Source organism: Chlamydotis macqueenii, chromosome 21 (assembly GCF_036417535.1).
Source record: "Chlamydotis macqueenii isolate bChlMac1 chromosome 21, bChlMac1.mat, whole genome shotgun sequence".
Classification (NCBI taxonomy): Eukaryota; Metazoa; Chordata; class Aves; order Otidiformes; family Otididae; genus Chlamydotis; species Chlamydotis macqueenii.
The window spans coordinates 6,222,554-6,234,654 of record NC_141576.1 but is presented as its reverse complement, the minus strand read 5'-3'; the positions used below and the strand labels follow the sequence as shown (position 1 = coordinate 6,234,654).

General features: G+C 46.3%; 1 protein-coding gene across 3 annotated transcripts in view; it reads right to left on the bottom strand.

Annotated features, from left to right (window-relative positions):
- CLCN6 (Cl-/H+ antiporter 6) overlaps positions 1-12,082 on the bottom strand; it is a 33,120-nt gene extending 21,038 nt beyond the window's left edge. For 2 of the 3 annotated variants that reach the window (XM_086764474.1, XM_086764472.1), the window contains exons 1-20: positions 11,999-12,082; positions 11,119-11,178; positions 9,986-10,051; positions 9,368-9,436; positions 8,779-8,845; positions 8,312-8,418; positions 7,946-8,072; positions 7,270-7,337; positions 7,120-7,178; positions 6,363-6,495; positions 5,629-5,742; positions 5,205-5,371; positions 4,169-4,295; positions 3,598-3,724; positions 3,102-3,255; positions 2,835-2,994; positions 2,583-2,689; positions 1,795-1,981; positions 1,036-1,193; positions 49-205 (exon numbers count right to left, since the gene is read on the bottom strand). In XM_086764474.1, the coding sequence (XP_086620600.1) occupies positions 49-205; positions 1,036-1,193; positions 1,795-1,981; positions 2,583-2,689; positions 2,835-2,994; positions 3,102-3,255; positions 3,598-3,724; positions 4,169-4,295; positions 5,205-5,371; positions 5,629-5,742; positions 6,363-6,495; positions 7,120-7,178; positions 7,270-7,337; positions 7,946-8,072; positions 8,312-8,418; positions 8,779-8,845; positions 9,368-9,436; positions 9,986-10,051; positions 11,119-11,178; positions 11,999-12,082 (2,298 nt within the window). The remainder of the gene's footprint in view (positions 1-48; positions 206-1,035; positions 1,194-1,794; positions 1,982-2,582; positions 2,690-2,834; positions 2,995-3,101; positions 3,256-3,597; positions 3,725-4,168; positions 4,296-5,204; positions 5,372-5,628; positions 5,743-6,362; positions 6,496-7,119; positions 7,179-7,269; positions 7,338-7,945; positions 8,073-8,311; positions 8,419-8,778; positions 8,846-9,367; positions 9,437-9,985; positions 10,052-11,118; positions 11,179-11,998) is intronic. The other variant, XM_086764473.1, reaches the window with a different exon arrangement.
- Between the last annotated feature and the right edge of the window lie 19 nt (positions 12,083-12,101).

Here is a 12,101-nt window from a genome sequence, read left to right as displayed (position 1 = left end):
CTGAGAGGATAGGAATATCTGCTACAATTCCTGCTTAGGAAGACTCACCGACTGGCTCTCGGAGTAACAAACACCCCTGACAAGGAGGGTGACCAGCTGCGAGCGCAGGATCAAGCCGTGGAAGGTCAAAGGTCTGAAGCGTTCCTCCATGGTCCACTCTTCACTGGGAGACTGGTCAGGGTACAGGTTGGGGTAGGGAGTATATCTGTGACAAATTTAATACCACATGTCGTAAGTTGCATGAACTTAACACATACCCCCGCCTCCAAAACAACAACAGCTATTTCAGCTCTTTGCAACCTTTCAGGAGCTCTTGCTAGAGAAAAGCAAGTCTTTTCTGCATCAAACAAAACAGAAGAGAGGGGTCAAGAGCCATTACCAGGGGCAGAGTATGACCACAGCAGCAGAACGGAGACAGTCTCCTAACCCTCAATTTCAAACCACTTGCTACTAAAGCAATTTTCAATGCCAAATTATTTTGATTCTAATAAAAGCTGAAGCATCTGGAAAAATGTCAGGGTCAGGACTCCACTCAGAGTCACAATCACTAGGTTAGAAATTGATTCACTAGACTGGGCTTCTGCTTGGAAGCAACTACAATACAAGCCCGGTGACTCAGCCCTGTTACCGGAAAGGTGGTATCAGTATTATGGCATCAGGACATTGGCTCCTCTCTTGGGAGAACTGAGCTTTCCAGGGCCCTCAGGTTTTTGCAGACAAGAGGGTATTGATTTCTACAGACAAGATATTTCCACAGGTATTCCATCCTCTCAAAAAAATATTTCTGGCCAGGGGTTTGAAGGAAATTTAAATTAACAGGTTGGACACCATCAAGCCATTAACCTAGGAACTCAGCCACAACTGTGAGCCCGAGTACTGGCTGATGGGACCTGACAAGTCACTTCTCCTAAAATGTGGATACTAGCCCTGTTTCCTCTGACACATGGAATAACAGGGACTGTATGAAGCATCACAACACATCTCAACAAATGGAAACACCCTGTTTCCATATGTTTGTGCCTGCCAAGATCTCACCTTCTCTCTAGCATCTGTTGCAGCAGATCCTCCTTTTCTGGTGGCTCCTCTGTTGCTATGTGCTCATCACACATGTTACGCAATTCACTTGAAGGGTAGGATTTCATGGACTGACTACGCTTGCGCTGCTCTCCAGCTCGGGTGAGAATGCTAGATTTCTGGATACAAACAAACAATTTTCAAATACTCACTAAGCACGGTAACAGTTATCCAAGAGCAACTGTGAACTATTTGATCATAGCTTTATGTCACCGGATAAGGTGTTCCTCAGTGCTGCTGCAGTACACGTAAGAAGAGCCAACAAGACTGTACTTTCCTTGGACAGAACCTGGATGCTAGGAACTCGGGCACCCATTTTGCAAAAGCACAAGTATGAATAATTAACGTGCTCATGGCATTCTGACCTTAAATTTTAAGTTTCCCATGAGACAAACATCTGCCCCACTACCCCTCCTACAAAGGAAAGAAGCATTTAGGCACCTACAGCGATAGGTTCAGTACTTCAATGGCAAATCCAAGCTTTTTCCATGTCTATCCTAAACAGGTTACTTATTCCTCTTAACTTTTGCCTCTAAGAACGCAGCCTTTACCATGACTCAGAGAATGGAATGAAATTGTGTCCTTGAAAATTTTGTATTGCAGTAGGTGCTTATCTCTGACCTGAATTCTGCACTGACAAAAGCCTAGGTAACAAAAGAAAGGACCTTCCACCTGCAAAACAAAGCTCTTTACCCTTCAACTTATCAATCAACTTCTTACCTTGAATTTGATGTTGTTACTTATCAGCTGATTTCCCTTCATGAACTCCCTCTCATTGCCCCGGTTCTCAGTCACTACAGGGAAGGCATGATGGACAGTTGTGCGCAGGATGCTAACAAGGGACTGGATCCTCGTGTGTGGGTAGACATATGTCAAGTTGGGTTCCATGATGTCGCTGGCTCGTAGTCTGAGGAAACAGAAATCCAAGATTTTTGTACCATGCCAGTGACAGAAAGCTGGTGATGAACAGGAAATAAACCAGTCCCAAAATGAGAACCTGAAGGGGTCTGCTGTGTTTTAGTTCTGCCAGCTCCTTGTACCTGTGTGCTCACCTTCCCTGTGTTATTAGCTGTGCTGGCACAATAAAATTTTAACACAATATTACATCAATGATGCACTAACAAGCAAGGAATAAGGTTCCAACTTATAACACAGAAAGTGTTTAAACACTACTGGGAACAAACAATCGGTAGGAAGACAAAATTTTGCAAGAAGAAAACTCCAGCGGAACATTTTCACAGAGTTCTTGCTGAACGTCACAAATTGGCTCCTCAGATCTTTACCTGTCCACCCCTCCTCACAAAGGGCTCCAGCACATCATTCCTGTCGCAGGCCTGACGCACAACTCCCAATTACTCTCATACCAGTCCTCCTTACAGCTGCTGTTCTCAGAGCAGGCAGGTTCATTGGAGATGAAGCATTGTCCCCCTGCATCACAGCATTCCCTTCTGAGCAAGAACCCCAACACAAACTCTAACCCACAGCCCTGTCAAGAGGAGCAGCCTTACTTATCCATCTCCACCTCTGTTTCCCACTCCAGAAGAGGCACTCCTCGCAAGTTCACATGGATATCATAGATGCCTTTGTTGAAAAAGTCTCCTGTCCATTTGGCTACCTGCAGAGCAAACAGAAGGTCTACTGAGATGTTTCTCCATGTACAAGACTCCTCGGCTTACCAAAGGCCTGGAAGGAACAGAGATTCATGGCCAGCGCATGTTCAAGCAGTCTGCAAGAAGCCAGAGCTAAAACCCTCTACTCACCATGAGAGTAATCATTATCGGGAGCCCATAGGTGATCTCGTTGGTTGATTCAATTAGGATGACGGTCAGGCTAATTGTCATGCGGACCACTCCTCCCAGGAATGCTGCTGCCCCGATCAGTGCAAAGGTTCCCGAGTAGATGTGATCCAGGCCAATGTAGCTAGGACAAAACACAGAGCCCGGAGATTAGAATAACCCGGCTGAGGGCTCAGCGTGTGTCTGCAGCACAGCTCTCACACACATACGCACACTCAATGCTCAATGCACCTTTTGAGGAGGTTGGCGACCAGGCGTCCGAAGGCAGCCCCACAAAGCAGTGATGGCACAAAAAGACCACTGGGCACAGAGATCCCGTATGTCCAGCAGGACAGTAAGAAATAGAGAAGGAAGAACAAGGACAGTGTGACTGGGCTGAAAGTACCTGCAACACAAGAAGAATCATGACTAAAGGGGCACAGGTCTGTCAGACACAGACAGTGGTCTTGCACCATCGATCCCTCAGCTCACAGCAGGCTCATCTCACAACAGCTACTTACTCTCCCAGTCCAAACACACAAGAAGACAATGAATACATGAAAAAGAGAGGAAAAGCAGGCCTGCCTTCCCATGAAGGAGGCTTTCATCTGTTGTACTAGCAGTCCCTCAGAGCCCTGAAGGCCTGAAGATGCTCTTAGCCTTGTGGTTCTTATGACAAGGTTGTTTTAAGGAAGATGAAGCTCTGAAGCCTAAGCATGGGATGGGGCACTGTCTCCAAGCTACTCACCATCCTGGTGGAAAAGCTGCAAGATAGCTGACTCCTGAGGGTTGAAGAAGAGTGTGGCCATGTCATTGTAGGTTTCATTTGGGCAGAAAAATGTTTGGATGCTTGAATTCACATCCTCTGACATACCCTAATGCAGGACACAAAAGACACAGATAGTTAAAATCCACTTTCCTGTGCCGAACGGGAGTAACCTTTCTGTACAGGGCTGTCAACCCATACTTTCAGAAGTTCAGACCAAACATGAATAGCAGAGATGGGGCCTGCAAGATCAATGGGCTCTCTGATTCACAACTTGAGCTGTTTTGCCGAAGTACGAAAGCACAAAGGGCAGCTTTCATTATTACTCTAAGCTCCTGCAACTGTCAGTAGGCTTTCACTGAAGTTCTGTTATGCACTTCATGCTGTCAAATGCTCATTATGTGCCTGTGCTTAGAATCATAGACCAGTTTGGGTTGGAAGGGACCTTTAAAATGTCATCTAGCCCAAACCCCCCTGCAAGGAGCAGGGACAGGCTTCTCTGAAGGGTGAACAATATGATGGGAACATATAATCGTCACAAAAGATCCCTCACCTGCAGGCTCAGAGTGTCGTTGCCACTATGACTGGTGGAAGACATCTGCCGGCATTCCCCTAGAACCATGGAGGCTATAAAGACCACGACCGTGGTAGCCAGTGACACCAGCAGGCTCTCCAAAACTCTGCAAGTACACAATCAAAAACCATACGCTAAAGTCACACTTAGCCCTGTAACCCGGTTCCAGCTCCGCACACGACTTTGATAAGGTTCCAAGAAGCAGCAGTCACTGCAGCTTAACATCAGAAGCAGTGGACTCTGCAAGTCAAGCTGAACTAGGATTTGCTTGTCAGGGATTGCTTTAACTCCCCTTTTTAACTGCCTGCCCCAAATAGGAGCTTTTTTTTTCCCCACAGAACCATAACAGTCACATATGAAAAGCCACAGGGAAGGGTTCAGTGATGAGGCTGTTCACATGGAAACAATGGTCTGTAGAACCTAACAGGGCAAAAGTCTAGCCAGGATTGCACAGGTTGATGCATAGTCTCTCATATATTTTCTAACAGCTGAAATACACTGATTATTTTTAATCTGGGCTTCTTATTTAGGAATATCTAAAGCAATAAATAGCTATTTTATAGAATTGTATGGCAATTCTCTCTCTAAATAGCACAGATATTAGCTCAGTTGTGGATTTAATTGACCAAGATAATAATAATTTACAAAAAAAAAAAGAGTGGGATCACATTCCACATCTATTTGGACAAGACAAAAAAAATACTGTACGGAGATAAAGCTCTGGTTTGTTCAGCTACAGCCTTTATTACAAGGAGTTCTCTTCATAGCCCTTGGGAGGGGGGTTGCAGCTTTCTCTGTATTTCTCAGAATAATTATAAAAATGCAGAGGGACTATAACATCTGTTTTCTGGTGCTTACTTTTAAGTTCTATGGAGGTTTCATTTTGTGATTTCAAAAATAATAGGTCTGGGATTTCCTCCAATCCCCTCAATGGGTCTTCTAGATTGATGCTTTTGCTTGGGGACTCTGAACACAGATCAGAGACCCCTGCACAAACTCAAGAGAGCGCAAATACCTGACCAGCTTTGGCTTGGGATGCACATTCCGCATGCGGTACTTCGCAAGTCTCTTGTTCAGGCAGTTGAAGGTGGCTCCCAGAAGGCCTCCTACAATCCCCATCAGAATGAAGAAGCCCAAGTCCACAGCTGTCCAGAGGTGGCATTTCTTACCAGACTCGGAGCACTACGTGCAGAAAAGCATTTAAAAACAAGCATCAGAATAGCTGTTGCAATTTCTACCAGTGCTTCTGTCTCCACAGCAGGAGACTTTCATCAGCTATGACCAAAGGGGAACAATTCTGTCTTAGACTATCAATGTATTGCAGCTAAATATCAACTGCCCTTCACTGAAATACAAATATGTATTGAAAAAAAACCAGAAAGAAGTACTGAATTGACAAGAGACTGGAGGGAGTAGGAAATAACAGCACTAAATCTTACCTTAAACTCCCCAAAATTCAGCAGCCCAGGGAGCTGGAAAGACCCCCAACTTCCAAACTGAATCCCAGAGCGGAAAAAATTCAGGGTGAAGGTGGCAGCCATGGAACAGAAAAGCTGAGGAAGAAAGAAAGAAAAAAGAAAAAAAAAAAAAGAAGAAATAAACACTCCTCAAATAAAGACTGGCACAGTCAGCTCTTCCTTGAGACTTATGCCTGGGGAAGGGAACCTCAGCACCATCTCAAGCTTTAGGGAAATAGTTCTACTGAGGTTTAGCACCCATTCCCTGCTGCTAAAGAGAGAAGGGCTAAAATGGATTACTATAAATCTAATTTGGTTTCCTGCACAGGAAGTTAGGAATTTCACCTAGTAATTCTTGCAGCAGGTGGCACAGGGCATTGCTGCAATACAGCTCCCCAAGGCAGAGAAAAGCAGAAAGAAATACAGCACCTGCCTACTCTGTCTGCTCCTAAAGGGTCAGGCTGCAAAGAAGCCAAGCACAAAAGCCCTTTCTCCCAGGTACACTAAATCTGCTGCATACAGAGCTGTCCCATAGTCCCAGATAGTACCTGACTCATCTCTGCTCTTGACCTATAGTAATTCTGGAGCACTGACAGAGCAGGCAATCTCTCTTCTGCCAGGAGAGACAGGATAATCTGAATGCCCTCACATACAAGCCCTGCCAAAGGTCCCGCTCAAGGAAGAGGCACACAGAGAGAACAAGAGTCATTACTCACCACTTTCCATGTAAGTCCCTGGTTCCAGAAAGAGGAACCTTCTTCCAAGCTGAAAAGAGTACCCCCAATTGGGGCTCCAAAGGCAGCCGCAACCCCTGCAGCAGCTCCAGCAGATACAAAATCCCTTTTGTCCCTGAAATAAAAGGGAAGACAATCTCAGTTTAGCAAAGTATGGCTCTGGAGTTGCTCAGTAAGAGACCTTTCCTATTTATGCATCTATCCCAGGGATTCAGAAATGACAGCTGGGAGAAGTGCTGGCCATGACAGGCAACATTATTTATTCAGTAAGTTGTTGCAGCATCATGCTCTTTCTCTCAAGCAGCAATACAGAGCAAAACTCTGGCACTACACAACTGCCCAAGATATGAGGAACCACCCTAAACTGTGGGGCTCCAGCATTACTCCAAAGAATTACAGAGAGGTAAGGGCAAGACTTTGTTCACATTCAGGTGGACCAGCCTTCTCTTGTTCCCAACAGTGAAACAATTTAACCATTCAGATTAAAGGTTTTAAATGGGTAGAGATTTGCCAAGTAGCACAAGAGAACATCAAAGAACACAGAGACCAGAGCAGAGCAGCATGGAAGGATCAAGTCCTGGTCTTTTCTTGCTGCAGAATGAAACTGCAGGACACTAGAGGGAAACTGGTGTCCTAGAGAAAAAACAACTGACTGATTCATCCCAGCCCACCACCCTTCTCCCAAGGAAGACTGCTCACTCATCCTCCTCTCCTCTTCTCCACATTCTGAGTACAGTACCTGTCACTGCGGAAATAGGGGAAGTTAAATTGGATCTTCCTCAAAGAGATGCTCTGGAACTACAAACAAAGTAAAGATTTAGAAACAAAGGATATGGAAACTCCTCACAGTACTCTTACAAAGCAGTGGCGTGACCAGGCCAGCACTAACCTGTGGCAAACCCGCACCCACAACAGCACCACTGTGAATCATTGGACCCTCCTTCCCAACAAAAAGACCTGGAAAGACAGGATTGATGAGGCAACGCACCCCGCACTCCTCACCCCCCTCTCCCTTGCTGACAATGCCAGGACAGATCAGCTCACCACTCCCATGCCATGGCACAGTACACTGTGCCAAGCCTGCAGCTCCTCCCTCTCCCCTCAGGGTGAAGGAAGGTGCCGACCCCTGCCCCCTCAACCCCCTAAATGTCTGTGAAGACTTCCACCGACTTGGCACTCCAAGTGGGTTGAAGCATTCCAACACAGTTGTTGCAAGGACTCTGAACTCTTCAAGTCACTCTGCCCTGCTGCCCAGAACAGACTGCTCCTTCAGACTGCTCAACAATGCGTTCTGGAAAATTCTCAGGTCTCCCTGTTGGACTGAGCCACAAAGAGCCACCTGTGACCAGTCCATGCAGAAAAGTATCTATTTCCCAGATAGTCCTGATTCTTTTATCTACTCTACATATGAATTCAGGGTTCATGACTCTGCTCCAACCCATCAAAATAATTTTAATGGAAAGGTAGGAGAAGGCTTTTGTGCCCTATGTACAGCAGAGACAGCATTTTTGCCCCTTCAGTGACTTCTCACCCCAAGAAGATCAAGCCACCCCAGCCCTTCTTACCTCCTGCCACACTGAAGAGCACTCCCATGGCTTTGCACACCACTGTCCGGAGACGCACAACCCCTGGAACCTTTACCCCGTTGAGGTAGCACTTAATTTCAGGAATTCCTGATCCAGCTGCTACAGGCTGTAGAAAAGAAACACTGGCACTGTGTTGCATTAATTTCATAGCTGACCAACAATATCTCATCAGAGAGCTCAGCAAGGGACCAAGAGACCCTGCTTAGCTTAAGTAATTAGCACTGTGAAGCTAGTTTGATGTCTTGGGGCAGAAAGAGCTTCCAGCAGGACAGAAACTTCATACTCAGGAACTGTGTGAGAGCAAAGAGAGGCTGTGTAAGGACAAGCAGTGGACCTAAGTCTTACTTGGATCAGGACCAGAAGACTGGCAAGAAAAACAAAGGTCAGGTTGAACCCCAGGAGTTCCAGCAAGGACAAGGCTAGACAGCCCTTCTCAGTGCATTCTTCCACCGCTGCAGGGAGAGTCAAGGAAAATAACGTTCCCCCAAAACACACAATCATTCAGTACTGTCTGGAGGTCCCACTGGCATCATGAGTCAAGCCTGCACTTCCTAATCCAAGCTCAAGACTGAGCTACAAGGAAGGGAAACCACTCATTCTTTCAGGGATTTGCCTTTGCTTACGTACATGATACTGGAACGGTTTCTTGATCTGAAGGGCTGAATTACATAGGCAAGTTGAAAACTTGATTAATCATCAACAACATGACTGATGGCAGAAGTCTGAGAGTCAGCAGTTCTGAGCAAAAATGGCAACAGAAAGGAAAAGATCACTTCAGTCTAACAGGAACCCATACACTAGGTAAAAGATACAGCTTTGTACCACCCGGAACTTAAGCTGGGTAAGGAGCCGTACGAAGAAATCCACAAAGAGGCCAACCTGTGAAAAAGAAGAGAGATCTGCCATCAGAAATTACTACATACAAGTAACAAAGACCACCCTATGCACACATAGGGGGACAGAGGATGAAGAAGGCCAAAGAAGCGTTATTCAGAGTAAAGTAACTTCAGAAGCTCAGATTTGCTGTCTCATTCATACTGACTGGGACAGATCCATCCTGGAATTACTCCTGAAGAGAGGCATTTCAGAGTACTAATCTGGTAGCATTCTTAACACCCACAACATACTTCAGGGTACAAAAGAAAGCTGGTGTTTATTTGAGGCAAACAGTCAGCAAAGCTAATTTTCAAACACTCTAGAAAGCACATGCAGCGAAGCTAGCAGCGTCAAACACAAAATACAGTTCAGCTGTAAATTGGTATCCTTTCTTATTGTGCTCGCTTTGGACAAGTTTTCCTGTATGCAGAATTAAAGGATTTGCCAGAATACTTTGCAAAGAAAGCACAGCAAGATTTGAAAGAAAAAAAGGCTTCCTAGAAAATAATCTAGCATGACCCTTACCAGTCCTGTGCAGACTCCAATAGCAAAAACCATCACCCACTTCACCGCTTCATATCTCTGGGCTTTCTGCTTAGGAAAAGGAAGGGAAGAAAAAAAAAAAAAAGCCAAGTCAAAGCAACATAGAAATAGGGATCAGAAAACAACTGTTTTGGGCTCCGCAGCTCAATTACAGCTAGAGCGATAAATCAACAGAAAATGGTGACAACAGCAAACTGAAAACGGGGAACTGAAATTGCTGAACACCTCGCTCACTTTAAACCTCAGGATCAGAACAGATGCTGGGACCTATAATCTCCACACATATTTGTATTCTTTTCATAGAGAAACCAAGAGGGCACCTAGAATTTCTTTCAAAAAGACGAAAAAGCACAAGATTTCCCACAGTGGAGCATATTAAGAATCATGGAATGGTTTGGGTTGGAAGGGATCTTTAAAGATCATCTAGTTCCAACCCCCTGCAATGGGAAGCAACATCTTTCCCTGGATCAGGTTACTCAAAATCCCATTCAACTTGACCTTGAACACTTCCAATGATGGGACATCCGGAACATCTCTGGGCAATTTCCACAGTTTTAACTTCATTAACAAGCTAATGAAAAAGAAAGAACAAGGTCCTACCTTGTTGTCCATGCTCTCCAAAACTTCCAAGTACGGGTCATTGATACAGCGATCATAATCCAAGCTCTGAAAGAATGCCAAAAGGTCAATTTAAGAGAAACAGCTGCAACAGATTGTGCAAAAAACTATGGATAGAAGACCTTGCTAAAGATCACAGAATTACTGCCCCCACGGTAGGTTTTTGCAAACAACAGGAGGAGAAAAAACTCTTGGAAACAACTTCATTTATGTATTTCCAGCAGAGCCAGACCCTAAGAATCCAGAAGTGAAAGAACAGACCAATTTCACTGCCCAACCTGAGAGAGAGAGGGAATCAAATAGGAAGACAACTGACTAATGCAACTTTAAATTAAAGTAGTAACATTGCACAGATTTAGACTTTACTTCTTTAAGCCCCTCCAGTTTGACAGTACAGGGGATAACATTAGATCTTCATACTTAACCTCTCACCTCCTCTAGGAACACTAGATAGGAATTCCTCTCCAGCTGAACAGCATCAACTCTTAAGCTCATCACAGCAGGGAGTTAAAAACAATACAGAGCTGCCCAGTTGTACTCACAAAATACCACCAGCTTCTATCTACATCAACTTCACCTTTTTGAGCCAAGCAGTAACAGACTGACCTGGTAACACCCACGCTGACAGCAATTGCTCTAAATAGCTCAGGGCCACCATAGAAAAAGCAAAAATCACCTGTAAGAAGCAGGATTTGATAGATGGGAAGATCTGCTGTGAGCTAGCATGACATCAGAGACAGCAGTAAGGCAACAGTGACAAGTAGCTACAGATGCTTTCTACAGTTATGAGGAAACAAGACTACCGCAGCAAATTTCACATTAAAAAAAGATGGAACAATGCAGAAGACTTTGAAAGTGAATTTTCTCAACAAGAGCCTGACTTAAGCAGCGGATGTTCAAGTGCTTCTCACAGCGCTTTAACTCAGAAATACGTAACTATGAGGAGCAGCAGTTCTTTGCAGGTGCAGCAATTCTTGGTATTTCTGCTCGTGCCAACGCAATCTAACTAGCGATGCATTTTGAGTACCTGCCCCATTACAAACTCAAACAGATCAAAACTTGTCTGCGGTTCTTTTCATGCTAAGTTCACAAGCTGCTACCAATTAATTTCCCACCTCATAGTCTTTGCGTGGAAGGATCTCATCCTCTTCCTCATGAGTTTCTCCTAGGATTGTCTGCAAAACAAACAAACGTGAGGAAAGAAAATCATCATGGGGATCAATGCGTGTACAGGTGCTCATGAACATTAGTAGCAAGGTCAAAATTAGGGAAGGCCTATGCTACTATTGCTTATAACGTCAGATTACCAGACTACTGCTTACTCTGGGGTAACAGTTTAGGTTCTTATCTTGAAGCTTGCCCCTCAGCAAGAATACACTACATTACTTCTATACGGCAGCTCCCCACACCATAGCAAAGCAGAATACTAAACCCACAACCCAGCTTCCTTCGCAGCAACAGGTTACAGGGAAGTACAGGACAAGAAACTGGTACAGACAGCATTCCCCCAGGCCAGGCCGCGGCAGAGAGCCCCTGACAGAGCCACTCCTCTCCAACAGCTGCCAACGGTGCTGTACCCGGGAGGAGCAGCCGCGCAGGTTGAGGCACCGGCCGCATGGGCTGGGATACGAGGCCCAGCTAAAGCAAACGTTGTCGGAGGTACCCGGACAGTGCAGGCCGAGGGACTGGCAGTAGCGACCGAGGTACCGGGCCCAACATGAGGCAAAAGAGCGGGAAGTGAGGTACTGGGCCCTGAGGCGCCAGCTGAGGTACCGGGCCCTGAGGTGCCGGCCGAGCGCCGCCCGAGGCACAGGGCCTGAGGCACCGGCACCTGGGGCGGAGGCACCGGTCCCAGCGCCATAGCAACACTCAACGCCCTCAAGAGCCGCCCGCCCTCAGGCGCTGCCCACAGCCGGCGGGGCCGGGCCGAGGCCCTGGCGCCGGGGCGCCGCCAGCAGAGGGCCAGGCCGTGGGCGCGCGGGGCCGCAGCCGTACCAGCTCCTCGGGGGTGCGGCTCTCCCGCTCTCCGCAACAGCGCGGGCAGCAGCAGCAGCACAGCCCGGATCCGCACCCCGCCATCTTCCGCCGCCGCCGCCGC